Raw genomic sequence first — 17,639 nt, forward strand, 5'->3', positions numbered from 1 at the left:
GTTCAAGTGTACACTATATTTAGAGTATTTTCACCATATAACTTTGCTGTCAGACAACCTTTTCTGACAGGAAACTGCTGTTTTGTAAGACAAATATCGCTCTCTCCAAAGCAAAAAAAGACTGCAGAAATGGGAGTTGCTGGTCTAACGCTCCCTCAGTGGGTTAGTTTGTGTCATCGTGTGAATTCAGTGAATGCAGGAATTTAATTTCAAGTTTTCAAGGTTTGAAAAGTGCTTGGATTTTACAGAAAGAGCTTGAAATTGTAAATCGCACTACTTTCATAATAAAGCACTCTGACTGAATAGTTCGCTTTTTAGATAAATTAAATGTCGGAGAACCTAACTGCCTCTGCACACGTGGCCACACAAATGATTAAAAAAGGTCTACTTAGACAGGCGACATGTTTTGAAACATGAATCTTTGTCTTTTTTTAATTTGTCACCCTTCTGTAGAAAGCCAAAACAATACTGTTTGCACAGTAGCATCTTATTTAATGAGATGAAGAAATGAAATAGGTAGCTTTGGAAGGAGCGATACAGTGTCTTTCCCATCAGAAAAGGCTGTCTGATGGCAATACACCTACACCGATTTAAGTTTTTTCAGATGGTTTAAATATGGCAGCACATTGCTTAGCCTCCTACCACCTATCCCTTCGATGTTTAGGATCAAGTCATTTTTTCAGGAGCAGCTTCCACGCGTCTCCATCGGGGTACTGGTGTCTCTGCACTGATGATTCCAGCATCTCGCAAGAATATCCTGGATCCTGAGAACAATAAAAACAGCACAGCGTACTCAAACAAGCACCTACAGCGAGTGTTTGTTTATTTCAGAGTAATGCAGAGATTCATTATGTAAGTAATGGCTGGCATCTGTACTTGGTCTTACCTTGGGGGTCACGTAGTGGGCGTTATGAATCACCACAGGACTGGTGAAGTGTTCGTGCAGGTGATCTACATATTCACACATTCTGGAAAGCAAAAAATAAACACTGAAATACTGACGCTGATTGTAACGCGCTGCAGTCAAGAGCTCTAACTGCAGACGAAAACAAATCCGGCTCTTACCGGTCGTTGAGACTTCCAGACACACAGATGTAGTCAAACAGAATCAGATGCTGGACGAGCTCACAGAGGCCGACTCCTCCAGCGTGAGGACAAACAGGCACTGTGGGAAAAGACACAGTGGCATATGTTCAGTATTAGCCTTTTTTTGGGGGGTACAAATGCTTCACTTTCTATATGATAACACTACTGAGCCCCGAAACTGACAAAAGTCAATGAAAAGTTATCAGAAATATGAACTGAATGCATCAGATAGAAATACTGACCTCCCATTAGCTGGTTAAAAAAAAGAGGGAAGCTCTTTGTTTTTTACCTTTTTCCTTCAATCTTTTCATTAAAAAGATTAACAATTTACTCATGTTTCTAGGTAATTTTATTATTTTTTTTGTCATGGCACAAGTTTGACCATTTATCCATTTTCAATTTTCATTTCCAGTGATTGGAAAATGGGAAGTGTTGCTTGGGGGAAAATATGGAGCAATTAAAAGATTTCACTTATGCTAAGAGCAAAATAAAAAAGAAAAGAAAACTGAGGAGGTAAAAAATAACTAGGGAGAGATAAACAGAAGAGAGGATATTTTAATTTACTTATCTGACAAATGATAACCTTTACTCTGTTTTGTCACTTTTGGGGTTCCATATATTACTCTCGTGTGACAGTCATGCTTTGAGTTTTTACCCTGGAACTTGTGGGCCATCAGCAGCACAGCCAGGTTCTCGTTGACGCTGCCCAGCCGACAGCTGTCTATTTGGACAAACTGCAGGGCCGAGGCCTGCAGGAACTGCTTAAACATCACCCTGTTTTGACACTGCAGAGGAAACAGTTACTCAACTACAAACTATGAATTCTATAATTAAAAGTCATATGTATGTTAGGACAAACTGGAGCACTGACTTGCTCTCCTGTTGCCACTCCAATCCCAAGTGGAGCCAAAGCCTGCAACAACAACAAAGGGATGCAAAATGACTGGAAAGAGTGGCAAAACAACCACCGAGAGACAAACAATGATCACAAAGAGACACAAACCAACTACAGAACTGTTTTGTCTCTCTTTCAGTCTGGGTATCTTGTTCCTGTGCTGTAGTACTAGGGGGCGTCAACACACAAACACAGGAGCAAACTGTAAGTGTCTCTCACCTTAGAGATGGCAGCATGACCCAGGATGTCGTCTGGACACGTGGGCTCTTCAATCCAAAGAGGTTTGAACTCAGCCAGGCTGGACACCCAGCTGATGGCCTCGGCTACGTCCCATCTCTGGTTGGCATCAATCATCTAATGCGAAAAGAAAAAAAAACCTACTTCTTGTTCTTGTGATGCTGCAATGTTAGTCAAACGGTGCGGGCAAAAACAACCTTACCAAAGTGTTATTGGGTCCGATCATTTCCCTTACGAGACGACACCTGCGTCTGTCGTCCTCTAGATCAGCACCAACTTTCACCTTGAACTTGGTCCAGCCGCTCTTAAGTGCATCTGTGCAGAGCTGCGGAAACATGCAAAGGTTACGGTTATTTGAGAACGATCCGTCCAACCTGAGAAAAGTTCTCATGGCATAGAGACCTGTCTGAGCTGCTGGTCTGAGTACCCGATCCACGCACAGGAGGTGGTGTAGGCAGGATAACCCTCTTTCAGCATTTGATCCTCTGGCGGGGAAAAGAAGCAGTCCAGGTAATAAACACTCAAGGAGAAGTGTGTCTTAATAGAGCAATCATGGAGTGCAGGGACCTATTACACAGGCTAAAAGCACCCCTGTTAGTTTCTAAAGAGGCAATTTTGTTCCGCAAATGCCCATTCAGCCATGTAATTAATGACTCTTTTTAGTGTGCTCACCTCTCTGATGCTTGCCCTCCTGTGCTTTCACAAGTATGTCTGAATTAGAAAAGAGAAGCAGACGGGATTTGTTGCTGACAACACGCATCTTAAGAAAGGAGGGATTTCACTCCCCAAACTGTACCGGACATATAGTGCACGTGTCTCACCCAGAGCCTCGTCCTCTGTAAGCGCATCACTGATGTACCTGAAGTCGATGCATGAGACAATCTGCTTGGGATCCTGCATTGGCACACGTGAGACATGTCATTTCCCTTGTGATCACAGCCTCCCACCTGGACATAAATCAAACATTTCCCGTGACTCACCATGTCGACGAGCAGCTTCCACAGCGGCTACAGGAAAACGAAGACGTCAGGCTGTGAGTCATGATGTGTCATATCTGTGGAGTGGAATGGTGTTTTGTCTGATAATGCCAGTCCTACCTTGCCCTCTGCTCTCGCCCACAGGTCCCACACAGCGTTCAGGACTGCAGCAGTGGCCAGGTGGATCACTCCCTTCTCTGGGCCTAACTGGTTCAGACGAGAGCCAAAAAACAACCACAAAGAGAGGCCAGGTGATTACAAAGGGATGACTACAAAGAGACAGAAATTACCACAAAGACACAAAATATCAAAATAAATATGAAAAAAGTCTAAAGAGAAACACACCAAGTCATGTAAAACCACTGCAAAAGAAACAAAAATTACCAAAAAGGGATGTAAAATGGCTACAAAGAGACACAAAATAACTCCCAAGACACATTCAAGACAGTAAGAAGTGTGTTAAATAGAATTTATTTGCATTAAATCATCATGAGTCATGCATTAGTTAAACATTACTTAAGAATATAATTTGTACCCTCATTATATCTGACATTGCGCACGTAGCAATGCAATAATGCTTAACTGGTGCATGCATAAAAAAAAGGGGGCAGAGTGTGAGAAACTAGCAGCAAAATTAAGACCTGATGGAAATAAAGATGTAGCAAGATAATAAAAAGTGTATTAAAATAGAATTTGTAGACAGAATTTAAAAATTTCGACCACTTTGGCTCAAGTGATCATTAACCAGGACTTTGAGATCTCCAAAAATGAGATTTTTTCAAATTTCTTAACCTTTTGCACAGTTAAAAATGTCTTTTTATATATATCTTTAAAGCGTCTTCTGCACAACTGTGACACTACTACTTGAAAAACCTGAATTCCTCACAATTGTCAGTCTTAATAGAAACTTTAGGACCTTCAGAAACTAGACTAGAGGACCCGTGGGTGCTGTCATTATTATGAGGAAACAATTTCAACATGACAGTCAAAATGATTTTCAGTAGCACAGAGATTAAAAAGTGGCTGATGGTATGCCACTATTGGTTTAGTGGTGTTTTGACCATCCCTACAGTGGTATGCTGTTCATTCAGCTGCATAATTAAATCAGTAACCAAACAGGATTTAAATTGTTCAATAATAACTGGTTCTAGGTAAGTATGATGAATCATAGAGTTGTGGATGACGAGACAGAGGACAGAAATAAGAAAAAAAAAAGCAGTTAAAGTAAACCAAGACACGATTTTCATCTTGCCTGTGTGCTTGTTCTTACCCATCTCATCTGGCCATCACTGGTCAGGAGGCGGTAGAATCCACGAAAATCACTCACAATCTCCTGCAAGGATTTCCCAACAACCAGTCCTGCGAGGGCCTCGGCAGCACACACCACTGCAGGGTTACAGCCAACAAAAATCAGCCTCTGCCAGGATGAAAGCTCGACACAGCCTCACAATTTTTTACCAAACCTCATAAGAATATCATAACTGTATTCCACTGTGGTAGTCTTTGAAGAGATGCAAGTGATATCAGTTGTATTGTTAAATAAACATCACCACAAGATGAAAGTGTGCTTAGCACGTGAGAAAAGAAATTTTACATCAAAGTACAGTCAGAATCATAGAAACCTTTTGAAACCTAATTTTAATGTGTAAATGAGGAAATGTCTGCTGTTTTTAATGAAACTTTATGGTGTTTTGCAGCAAAAACAAATCCTACTCCAAGGATGAGGTGAAAATATACATAAATAGAAAAGAAATTTACCAAATGTCTCATATGACTGTAGATGAAAGATTAAAAAGGAAAAACCACACTGAATATGTATGCAGGAGAGTTTTGTGCTTTCTTCCTCTCCTGCACTGTACTTACTGTATTTTCTATTGTATGCATATTATTTATCCTCATTACTTTGCAAAAAAAACTAAACTATCTAAATTATTTACCATTATGATGCTCTGTTTTCTTTTTGTTTAGTAAATGTTTTTGCTTTGGTTGCATGACTGAAGTGCAAGTTAGTTATTCATGTTGAATATTGTGTATGTATTATGCTATTGGATTTGATTTATTCGATCTATATGTATATTTACAAAATTTTTCTTCATTATTAATTATTATTTTTTATTGTGTTTTGTAGAAGTTTTTGCTTGGTTAAGCTTCTTATTTAAATTAAATGTCGTGTATATCACTTAAGTTTACTAATTAAATCACCCAGCAACTATTGGAATTTGCAAAAATTTCCGATCCAGAAAATGGAAATTCGGAGTTTATTAGGAGCACTTGAACGCAGCACTAACAGTGTCACCGGCTCGCGTGGTTTGTTTTTTCGGTGCAGAAATCTCACCTATCTCCGTGCCTTTTCCCAGCGTGAACGTGAGACCGAAGCCTTTCAACCCGCTGTCCGTGTCGATGACCACGTACGCGGCTGAATAATCCGGGTCGGTGTGCTGCGGTGTGAAAGTCACAGACAACACGCTTCACTCATACTGCACCTGACAGCACAACGCGTTCATCTACGCAGCAACTGCAGCCACTTTCTTACCATCGCATCTGAGCCATGCTGCTCCAGGGACGTCGGGAATCTCACGTCCCTGACTGTCAAATTAATAATTTTGTGCACCATCTTGGCGACGGGTTCTCACCGGTCTCGTGACTCAAAGTTCCTGGACCGACCTGTAGAGGTTGATCCCTCCCACCTCAGGCAGCCATTGGTTTAAATATTTTTCCTCTGGGCAAATTTAAAGAGACAGTTCACCCCCAAATCAAAGGTAAGCATTTTTCCTCTTACCTGCAGGGCTATTTTTCCATCTGGATTGTTTTAGTGTAAATTGCTGCGTTTTGGAGATATTGCCTGTAGGAATGTCTGCTTTCCCTCAGATTTAATGGAACTAGACGTGTTGTGGTGCTCAAAGCATAAAAAAAAATGTATTTAAAAAACTCAGCAGCAACTTTGTCTTTTTTTTTTTTTTTTTTTTTTTTAACACAAATAATAACCTGGTTACTCAAGATAATTCACAGAATTTGTTGTGTGCAGTTTCATGTAGGAGCTATTTTTTCTACCAAACTACACTTGCAGTGGTGCTGACATTTTTCTTTTCCTTGTTTTTAAATCTTGCAATAAATGACGTCTCTTGTTATTGTACCTTGAGCTTTTTGGTATTAATACATCCCTAATGGGAACTACAGTATTACACCTGCACAGAAGAAACCGTGCATCTAGTCATTGAGGAGAGGCTCGTGCTCCTGACAGGGTGGGATTAATGGTGTCAGCGCCACTGAGCTAGCTAGCATGGTGATGCAGTTGGCAGGTGGAAGTTTAGTGGAAAGGAGTTAAGAATTCAACCAATTAAAATGTATTAATCAATAAGCAATAGAATAGAAATGGTAGTATTTATGCCTTATTTGACATTGTTTTGTTACGCAGAGCCATTTGTGGAATAAGGAAACTTAAAAAAAAAAACTTAAAAAATGGTAGAAGTCTTCAGTAATCAGTGGTTAGTGTTTTCATCTGCTGGTTACGGAAGATGCAAAAAACATTTGTAACTTTAGTAAAAGAAAACAGTTCCTACATGAAACTGCTCACAAAAAGGTCTGTGGATCACCTTGAATAACTGGGTCAGGACTTCTGAAAAGTTACACTGCGGATGAATTTTTCACATGCATCTTTTTTCAGTCTTTGAGCACCACAAGCCCAGTGCCATCTAGTTCCATTATATCTGAGAGACGGCGAAATCTCTATCTTTAAAACGAAACAAAATCAAACAATCTGGATGGATAAATAGCACTACAGGTAAAGGAAAAATATGCAGCTTTGATTTTGGCGTGAACTGTCCTTTTAAAGAGACAAATTACAACTTCTAATTTATAAAAACAAATACTGGACTGTAAAATCATGTATTTATTGTACAAATTCACTCAGATGAGTCTCCACCCACGACCTCCCTCCCAAATATATTTTGCAATCTTGTCCTTTTTTTTTTTTATTAATAATCTTATAAAATGAAGATTTTATAATGTACAAAGCCCTTCTTTACAAGCTCAGGCGTCAATTAGTGTTGTTCCCACGATAATACGGTCCCAAAGAGTCCATAAAGGAGCAAAATGCAAAGATAAAATCACTGTAAAAAAAAAACCTGCAATCATTGCAATACAAATAGTCTTTGTAGAGCCACCTTAGATATGTGAAAAGAAAGAGTCCCAAGTTTTTGGTCAGTCACATTTTATAGGATAAAACGGTTCTTTCCAACTTGCTTGGTGGCTTTGTTCATTATTTCCACTTTCAGAAAGAGATTTATAGCCAGTAAAATCTTCCAGTATCCTTGGTGTCACTCTGGTTTGGAAGGAGGCCACAAGTCCACCACGAGTTTCATCACTGTTTAACTCACTGACCCATAATACAGACTGTCTTTGTGTAAGCTTGTCTCTGCAGTGATCACAGTGAGATTATACAACCCGGGCAGCGAGGGACACAAGGAATTATGGCTAAAGTCTTAGCAGAGATTTCTGCATGATGATGATGGACAGTCGGGAAAGTCTTCAAATGAAGCTATAAATCCATGTCCATGTGATATGAATAAAGTGTGATAATAAATTCTTATGATAACAAAGGAACATGGATGAACATAGTATTAAAAAAATGCAATGTAAAAGATTAGAAAGGCATTAAGGACCATGTCACAGTCTGACTTCAGTCACCCATTTGCACCAAATAAAGAATTGCACTATAGCTGATGAAATGAAACTTAAGTTAAAGGGATAGTTCGTAATTTTTGAAGTGGGGCTATACAAGATACCGTTTTGTAGCAAAATATGGCTCTGACCAGACTCCACTGGCAAAAACAGCGATTTTACATCACAGAGCACAGGAGTTACTTGCAAACAGCTGCCTCAATTTGTTAGTTTGTTTGTGTTATTGTGTGACTTTGGTGTCATAAAAGGTTAGTTCAGATTCACCAAAGTCGCATAATAACACAAACAATCTAACCAATCGAGGCGGCGGTAGACCAGCGACTCCCTTGTTCTGCAAGGTAAAATTACTCATTTTGTCCATGGAGTTTGGTTGGTTGGAGCGAGTGATATTTGGCTTATATAACAACCGTTTCTCTTCAGAAAAAGCTGTCTGGAGGCAAAGTAAAATGGTGAAAATATTGTAAATAATGTGCACGCTTAAACTGATGTGGCTAAAATACTTTTTTTTGCTGACTTTGTCCACAGGAGGACATTGCTTAGCTTCCTACACTGGTTCTCCTGCTGCTTCTCCAAACTGGAGGGTGTACCGAGTGCCATCTACTGTAGGTAAAACACTGACTATGAATAAATACTTCATACAACCCCACTTCAAAAAAAAAAAAAAAAACCCAGAATCATCCCTTTAAACTGTTTGGGATTTACTTTTAAATAATCTCTGTCAAATGGACTGTGATAATGACCACCAGTCCCCTGAGAACTTGTCCCTATTACTTTAATATATTATCTCTGTAAATAATTAATCGTTTTGTTGCATAATTTACCAATTCACCACAAACTAAAACAATTTGGAGGCAAATTGAGAGTGAGATCTCCGCATTAAACCACATAAAAGCCCAACAGTTGGTCTGCCATTCTCAACAATATGTTCTACTGCGAGGAGGCATTATCACAGCTTACTTCACAGCAACACACTGATGTGTATTTAAAACAGAGCTGAAATGGTTGCAATTATTGTACATGGTGATAAAATCCACGTTTAAAATCAAACATTTCACACAGCTAAGACTTGTGTAGTACCATGAATGAAAAGAAAAATATGATAAAAAATAAAATGAAATGGCGGCGGACGCTGAAAGCAACACAAACACAAATCAAGAATGGGTAGAGCAAGTAGTGGTTTATGCGACTGGTTAGCCTGGTTTCCAGTCGTCTTTCTGTATTAAGAGCTCATGTCTTCTCTCTGTCTTTAAGCGAGTCTGCCCCCAGGCGTAGGGATACGCAGCAGAGTCCAGGCTATAGGTTCTCTCCAGGCTGGTACTGTGGCTCCGTGGCCGTGAAGTAGTCCTCCAGGAAGGACTGGAGGTACTCGAAAGTGGGCCTCTCGTCCGGGTCCTTCTTCCAGCAGAGCTTCATCATCTCGTGCAGGGACTCGGGGCACCCCTGGGGGCAGGGCATGCGGTAGCCTCGCTCCACCTGCTCCAGTACCTCACGGTTCACCATGCCTGAGGGGGAGACAGAGACAGAAAGGACTGTCAGAGCTTCTTTTTTAAGGTTTCTAGAATAAAAATAGAGGAATATCAATGACACAAGTGAGATAAGGAAACCTGAAGAAGCTCATGTGTATGACTACACATCAGATTAGGACTTTTTTAAATAATAAAATAAAAAACAATAAATAATTTGTCATTTGTGAGTCGTGCCACTAGAGGTCTCTTGTACATTAAAACAACAAAAGACAAACTTTGATGACATTGTGAAGTAGCGTGTGATTATGGGAGGTGTTGATGAAAAAATATCTGACTTGACTCAGGCAGGAATAATGTTCACGGACCAGATAATATTAAAGTTTTGATTTAATTATTCCTCAGTCCAGATTTATGTAATGTGCCCTGTGTTTTCCCAGAAGTTATACCAACTAGCTAGCAACAGCTAACAGGAGATGCACCATTATCTTGAATTAATTACAGATTTGTCTGTGTTTGAAGACTGAGAGGCTCAACATCCTTGTTTAATCTGTACAAAAACATTAAGTGTACGAAGTCCCTGCTTGCCTAGCAACCTCACGACACCAGAAGGTCATTGCACCCGACTGAGAAATGGTCCAGATCAAACCTCACTAAAACCACAACCTGTCATTAATGTGTTAATTAGTGCCCTTTGGAGATGCTAGCAGGCAGATATTGTTGTCTTAGGACAGAGCCAGGCTAGCTGTTTAGCTAATGGGCTGCATAGCTGCAGCTTCATATTTAGCATTCAGACATGAGAGTGTTTTAATCTTCTCATCTAACTTTCAGCAAGAAAGTAAATATGTGTATTTCCCAAAATGTCCAATTATTTCTTAAATCAATTGTCAAAATATTTTTTTGGAATTAATTTTCTCTCAGTGGACTAATTTATTAATAGTTTCCGGGCTACATCTGATTGAAAGCGGAGCTGAGTGAAGGTGGTGCAAAACACTGCAGGCTATGCTCCCCAGGGCAATATCAGTCTGGCAGATGGTTATAAACAAGAGTGGTGTTCAATCTCCTGATCGTCCTCCACCAGATGGTCTCATCTAATCTCAAATGTGCGTGTGTGTGCGTGCGTGTGTGTGGATGTCACTGTTCCCCCTGCAGAGGCATAAACAACCAGCGCAGACAATGTCAGACAGCTTCACTTCATCCTCCGACATTAACGAGCACGCCAGCTTGACGTCTACTGACAGACTGAAAGCTGATAACTCCTGCCGTGAATCACTGCCCTCCGTCACCACCTTGAACGTTTTTTTTTTTGTTTTTTTTTCACATGCGGCGTGTGTGTGAGAGCGCGTGTGCTGTCGCTTACCCGGGTAGGGCACTCTGCCTTTGGTGACGAGCTCGGTTAGTAAGATCCCGAAGGACCAGACATCTGACTTGATGGTGAAGCGGCCGTACAGAGCAGCCTCCGGGGCCGTCCATTTAATAGGGAACTTGGCTCCTGATGTGATGGAGAGAGGAGGAGAGGAGAAGGGGTGAGATGAGGCGATTCCACTAGAGGGCGTTTCCTTCAATTCTGCCCTCATTTCCAGGAAATCATAATGGCCATGGTGACCCACAATGACATCATTAAAATCACATCATCTTTTGGTATTCAGATTATACAGGCATGTACAGGCACGAAGAATAACCCTCAAATTTGAGCTTTAAGGGTTACAACTGAGTATAAAAGACGTTGTAAAGGATCTTGTGTTTGTGACCCAGATTAAAACAAGGTCGCTCACTTTCCATGTGCCCAAGCATGACATTATACAAAATACAAGCACAGAAATACCACTTCTGTAAAACAGTCATTGTTTTTTTCCTCTCAGAAGTCACAGTATATAACCATGCAGACAGTTCTGGTTTTCTGTGCTCGGATTTTGAGCTATTTATGGTGATTCCAGTGTTAAAAGGAGCAAATAAAATTCTGTCTGTGCTCACATTATAGCTGCAAGATTGTGCTTTTTGTGTTTTTCCCTTTGCTTTAGTGAGTTATAGCTTTTTTTGGTGCACGTACAAGGTCTGCAAAGTTAGAAAGCCCAAAGTCCACTCCGAAGGGAAGCACTTAAGCTAACATTGTATTCAGCCTTTTGTCAGATCTGTGACTGGGAAAATATCCACAGTGCCCGTATTGGAGCATTATCTGTAGATATTCTTCTTACAGTGATTCTTGAAAGATTGTTCAGTTCACTGCTAACCAAGCTAGCCTCTATATACTAGCTAAATAGGCTAATGTGTTTGTAATTACTTGACCTTTCCTTTTGACTCTATTTGTGTGCTTACGAGATTTGACCTCCTACGGGGAATTAATGTTGATCTTTCACTGACGATACTTTCTCGCATCGGAGACAATGTGACTCATCTGACAGCTGGTTTATGTAAACGTCTGTGAATCCAGCTTCATTCATACCATTTCATTTTGGCTCTAAGGTCGGCACTGTTGGTCGGTCCGGTCCAGACTAAAATATCTCAACAACGATTAGCAAGCTAGTTAGCTAGCATGTTGCCAATATTAGCCATTGGACATAACTTGCTGGCTAACTACTGATGTAAATTAGTGAGCAAGATAGCTATCATTTTGCTAACATTAGCTATCAGATGTAACTAGCTGGGTTACACTTGATGATGATTAGCTAGCTGGTTAGCTAGTGTTTTGCTAACATTAGATGACTTAAGATGTGACTATATGCTGGATAGGAAACTTCAAAGGCTAAAAGCTTTCTTTAACCATTAATGGAAGTGTGTGTGTACTGCACACTGTACATGTTTAGCTGCACAATTAGTGACGGCAGGAGACCTTCACTGTATTCGGTTGGAGGCAGACATTTCAGTGACAGAAAACTCAAAACCTGGGTAAATAAAACCAAAATTATACACATAGCTGGATGCCACTATAGGTGCGGTAAGGTCATAATTTAGGTGAAACAGCCCTTTAAAGAGCAGACATAGGAGTGAGTTGAATTCTTCCAGCATGCGAAAAGCGCAACTAATCAGAGGGAACAGGAGCATCTGGTTTCCACTATTATCCTAATTCACCATGATAGGAGGCAACAGGGAGTCGTCCTTGCTGTGAGGCCTCTGCTCTCTCCACCCTGACACCTGATTCACCTGTGACTCACACACTCTGTATTTGTGTGTGTGTGTGTGTGTTTATGAGTGTGTGTGTGTGTACTCACCTTGCCTCGCTGTGTACTCATTGTCCTCTATCAACCTGGCCAGACCGAAGTCGGCGATCTTGCACACGAGGTTGTCTCCCACGAGGATGTTAGCAGCACGCAGGTCCCTGTGGATGTAGTTCATCCTCTCGATGAAAGCCATGCCGTCAGCGATCTACAAACAGAACGTTTGACAGCATCTCATGACGGCCGCTTCGGTAAATAATTTTTAGCTCCTCGCACTCTGAACATCAAGCCCTCTGTCAGGCATGAAGTGGAGGCTAATAATGAAAGAACAAAAGCAAGGTGCGCCAAATCTGGGAGACATGTTTACCTGAGGCGGTCGTTCTTTTTTTAAAAAGCAGCGGCTTAAAATAGAACTTAAAAGCATCATTCACTGACACAAATTCTGCTCTTGTGAAACAAAAAATACAGGTATTTCTGGTTAGTCTCACCTGTGCAGCCATATCCACCAACAGGGGGAGCTTCAGGAACTTGCCGTCACCCTCTTTGAGGAAGTCGAGCAAGCTTCCTATAATTCAGAAACAGTGAGAGGTCATAATGCAGGACAGTTGTAATATACTATAGGAGCAATAAAAGGGCAATCATACCACCTGCATACTAATGTATTGCTACTATATGAAACGTTAAATATTTCAATTAAGCCCTCCATCCTTACCATACCTTGTTGGAAAATTAAACTGAATATTTAAGGGACAGTTAGGATTAATTTATGTGGAGAAGCAGAGAGCGACACCAACACAGAACATATTTAGAATATTTTCACCACTTTGCTTTGCCATCAGACAGCCTTTTCTGACAGAAAACCACTATTTTATAAGTCAAATATTGCTCTCTCTTTAAGCTGACCAAACTCCAAAGACAGAAACAAGAATTTAATTCACAGAAAACAAGATTTGCAGGTCTACCACTGCCTCTATTTGCTAGTTAGTTTGTGTAATTGTGTGACTTTTGTGAATCTGAACTTTCCTTTTAAAACACCAAAGTCACACAATAACTCAAATAAACTAACAGATTGAGGCATTGGTGCACCAGCAACTCCTTTGTTCTGTGAGGTAAAATTACCGATTTCTTCTCTGGAGTTTGGTTGGAGATAGTGGAGAATGATATTTGCCATCAAACAGCCTTTTCTGGAAGGAAACCACCTGTAGATAACCAAAATATTGCTCCCTTCAAACCAGCCAAACTCCACAGGCGAAATCTGTAATTTTACCTCACAGGCTGATTTTCAAACTATCCTTTTAAAACACCAAAGTCACACAATAAAACAAACTAAATAACAGGTCGAGGCAGTGGTAGTCCAGCAACTCCTGTGTTCTGTGAATTAAAAATAGCTGATTTCACTTATGGAGCTTGGAGAGAAATATTTGTCTCATTTAGGCATTTCCTATCAGAAAAAGCTGTCTGATGTCAAAATAAAGTGGTGAAAATATTCTAAATATGGCATATACTTAACCTAATATCTATCTTTTTAGGTGGACCTTTGTTAAGTGGCTAAAATACCTTTTGCTGCTGATTTTGTCCACAGCAGTTCATTGCTTAGCTTCCATGCTTCTGCAACTGGGGGTGTGGCATCTACTGCAGCTAATACACTGACTATGGATAAGTATCTCATACACCCCTACTTCAAATATTCCGAACTATCCCTTTAAATTAAGCGTGGGTGTGAATTGGTATGTAATTCATAGTAGTATCTTCTCATTTAGGACGCGTTTTTAGTAGCTGTTAAAAACACCACAGCAGTTACTCTCTGTGATCACGACACACACAGTGGATTTAGCCACGCATGCTCACACACAGAGGCATATGTCATAGAGTTAACATTTACACACACATAAATCTAATTACTCATAAAAGCCTGAAAAAAACGCATTGCAGCTGAAGCTACGAACGCCTCCCACAAAACTACTGCAGTTTTCAATTAAACATCCCAGTTTCAGGCCTCGGGGAGCCACATGGGACCTTCAAGGACTTTCAATCTGCACAGCATATTAATTAAAACACCCATAAAATTTACATTTTATCCTTTAAGGAAATAACTATGCGTATATCTGACGTAGAGCCCAGTGCCGTGCCTGAAAAACCAAGGCCGTGGGATCAATTTAGTGCCTGCGAAGTCCACTGGCTGATGCTCGATGTTGTTTTGTTTTAAAAATAGATCTCATCAGTGTCATGTAACAGGAAACAGCTGAGTCTTGTTACTCCCCAGGGCCGAGAGTTCTCAGAAAATCAGCTTAATTGCTAATCAAATATGCCAGTCGGAAGCATGTAATAGTTTTTCAGGTATGTAGACATAAATATGTAGACGCCGCATTGACTGCTTCGGCTCATTCCTGTGAAATGTCAATGCTGCTGCCATATAGGACCAGGCATGCGGACAAATACATGTAAACAGCAGACTTGCTATTTTTGGGATAACTGTAATGTTTACATTCCTCAACCCATTTCAATGACTCATGTTATATTCAAGGGTTTATGATCTACGTTAAGCTGGGAAAAAAGTTTTATTTTTCTAACTTACTCCACATAGAGAAGGGGACTGGGGGACATGTACCCCCAACAAAGGAAAGAGGGAAATTTGACCCCAACCCAAAAGAAATGTCACTCGTTTGTTCAGGTTTAAGCACATTGTCGTTAAACAGCCACTCCCTGTTTTTACCTTAATTAAATAACCCGAAAACAACACTTGGCTGCTGCAGTATCACTATACAGACTACATATAACAGACTGGTTGGTTCTAACTCTACATGGATATTCTGCTTTTCCATGAAGGCGACATCTGGTTACCAGGACTCATCCTTTTCCAACTTTCTTTTTTATCAAAAGATGCTCATGTTTTATCCTTGAAACACATCCCTGTGCAAAGACTGTTGTGTAACATTAAGTACAAAACCATTTGACCACGCACGAGATGAGAATTATTGCTAAACTAGCACTGATCAGGTGTAATCATCACCAAATCAATTTCCTTAGTTTTTATTTCTATCATTATTATATATTATATTATACTACTACTAGAAAATCAAACTTCATCTGTCTTTGGCTGCAGATTTGTGGTGTTTTTGTGACGCTCTGAACCATCTCCGTTCCGCTCCACTCTCCGATTGCTGAGCTGCTGTTACCAGTGATGTGACTGGCTGAGAGAGTGTTTAATAATCACAACACCCGCTGATCTATATTAACGCAACAGACGCATATTGGGACAGCCGCGGACGCCGCGGACGTGTGACCTACCACTTGGCATTTATTATTCAAATTTCAACTGAGGGTTTGAAATATTAAACTGAGGGTGCAGAGCATGCTTTTGAACTGGGCCTGTCATTTATCTCTGTTAACACTGTGGTTTCCAGTCACAAGCGAAACAGTGTGTCTCCAGCCTACAGCTTTGACCAAACCGCCAATATCTGACTGAAAACTTCGGCTTTGGTGGCAACGCTGACGTACAATCTAAAGGTAAATGTGGCATTTGCATACATATGTCTATGGTTTCAGTTACCTTTGGCCATGTACTCTGTGACGATATAAATGGGCTCCTCGGACACCACAGCATACAGAGGCACCAGCTTGTCGTGTCGGAGCTTCTTCATGATCTGAGCCTCTTGGAGGAAGGCCTCAGGCGACATGGTGCCCGGCTTCAGCGTCTTTATGGCCACTTTCGTGGTGCCGTTCCACGTGCCTGCGGAGACAAAGACGGGAGAGAAAAAGCCCAGAGGCCGCGGGGGTAATCAGTGTTGTTAATAGGGGTGGGAGCAGGACAATATCATTAATTAGGTCTTGTAATTGCTCAGACATGTTCTGTCATGCGTGCAAAAATATCCCTGGGATGAGCGGATCCGAGCTCGCGGTTCAGGGAGGAACAAATACATTTTGTGCGGAGCTGTCCTCCTGACTGAGACGATCTCTGGAGACAGACAGAACACAACAAACAGAGGAAGCAACTGCAGGAAGTGGATAATTCCCCAGTTTGGACAAAAATAGACACAATAAATATAGGCTTCAGACTGTTTGTGTGTGTTTGATTTGTGCATAATGTCTGAATTTCTTACACAAATCGGTGCTGATCTTCTGTTTCCACATCTACATAATTACCTCTGAATACTAAACAAATGCATGACACCACACTCTTAGAAATTAGGGCTCCAAAAGTGAAGAGCTGAGGTTCTACCCAAAACCCACCCTGGGTCCCAATGGATCTAGGATGAAACCTCTGGGATATAAAAGGCCTCTCATTAGAACCTTCTGAGTGGGTTTTAGATGAAACTCTTGGAATATCAAAAAGGTTCTTGGGCAGAACCCCGTGGTTAAGTTCTAGATGGAAATCTTGGGAAATAAGCAGGGTCTTGGTAGAACCCCCTGAGTGGATTATAGATGAAACCAAGGAAATATAAAAAGGTTCTCAGCAGAACCCCCTTGTTGGCTTATACCCCCTGGTTGGAATATAAAAAGGCTCTTGGTAGAACCTGCTGGGTGCATTTTAGATAAAACCCTTGGAGTATAAAAAGGTTCTAAGCAGAACGTCCAGGTGGGTTATATATGAAACCCTTGGAATATAAAAGGGCTCTTGGTAGAACCCCCTGGGTGGGTTCTCGTTTGGACTCTTAGATGGTGGTTAGGATTCTGGATAGAACCCAAAGAGATGGTTCTAGGTGGAACCAATACACCATAGAAGGGTTCAGTGTAGAACCTCTCATAGTGGGTTCTGGGTGAAACCTTCACAGATGGTTTTAGGTACAACTGCTGATGTTGGGTTTTAGGTAGAACTTTCTGAAAGTGTTCCAAGTGGAATACTTAGAAAAGGTTCTACCAGGAACCAAAAAGGGGTGAAGGAGGAATTTTCAGAGTGTGTTTTTTTTTTTGTGTCTTACCCATCCAGACCTCTCCGAAGCAGCCCTGGCCCAGTTTGAGCTCCAGTCTCAGGGACTCGCGGGGGATCTCCCAGGCGTCTTTAGCGAGCCCCTGGGTCTGAGGCTTGACTGTGGGGCACACCGTGGTCAGCCTGTGGCAAAGCCCGTCGGCGTGCTCTGTGATAAAGTGAGACACGGAGATCAAAACGCTACATTACACCCAGCAGTGCCACACACACACACACACA

General features: G+C 41.0%; 2 protein-coding genes across 2 annotated transcripts in view; both read right to left on the reverse strand.

Annotated features, from left to right (window-relative positions):
• Positions 1-124: 124 nt before the first annotated feature.
• enosf1 (enolase superfamily member 1) lies at positions 125-5,845 on the reverse strand. The gene is made up of 15 exons (XM_084747281.1): positions 5,729-5,845; positions 5,531-5,633; positions 4,466-4,581; positions 3,316-3,402; positions 3,199-3,225; positions 3,040-3,112; positions 2,891-2,929; positions 2,621-2,703; positions 2,421-2,543; positions 2,201-2,335; positions 1,958-1,999; positions 1,742-1,871; positions 1,066-1,165; positions 887-968; positions 125-764 (listed from the first exon to the last, which is right to left on the reverse strand). The coding sequence occupies exons 1-15, from the start codon at positions 5,807-5,809 to the stop codon at positions 672-674; spliced, it is 1,314 nt and encodes a 437-aa protein (XP_084603407.1). The 5' UTR covers positions 5,810-5,845; the 3' UTR covers positions 125-671.
• Positions 5,846-8,066: 2,221 nt separating this feature from the next.
• LOC146307667 (tyrosine-protein kinase yes-like) overlaps positions 8,067-17,639 on the reverse strand; it is a 30,710-nt gene continuing 21,137 nt past the window's right edge. Inside the window, exons 7-12 of the mRNA XM_084747707.1 lie at positions 17,413-17,568; positions 16,044-16,223; positions 12,982-13,058; positions 12,548-12,701; positions 10,699-10,830; positions 8,067-9,377 (exon numbers count right to left, since the gene is read on the reverse strand). Coding sequence (XP_084603833.1) covers positions 9,169-9,377; positions 10,699-10,830; positions 12,548-12,701; positions 12,982-13,058; positions 16,044-16,223; positions 17,413-17,568 — 908 coding nt within the window. The 3' untranslated portion in view covers positions 8,067-9,168. The remainder of the gene's footprint in view (positions 9,378-10,698; positions 10,831-12,547; positions 12,702-12,981; positions 13,059-16,043; positions 16,224-17,412; positions 17,569-17,639) is intronic.

The sequence above is a fragment of the Lutjanus erythropterus genome, chromosome 21 (assembly GCF_056507025.1).
Source record: "Lutjanus erythropterus isolate fLutEry1 chromosome 21, fLutEry1.hap2, whole genome shotgun sequence".
NCBI classification, from domain to species: domain Eukaryota; kingdom Metazoa; phylum Chordata; class Actinopteri; order Lutjaniformes; family Lutjanidae; genus Lutjanus; species Lutjanus erythropterus.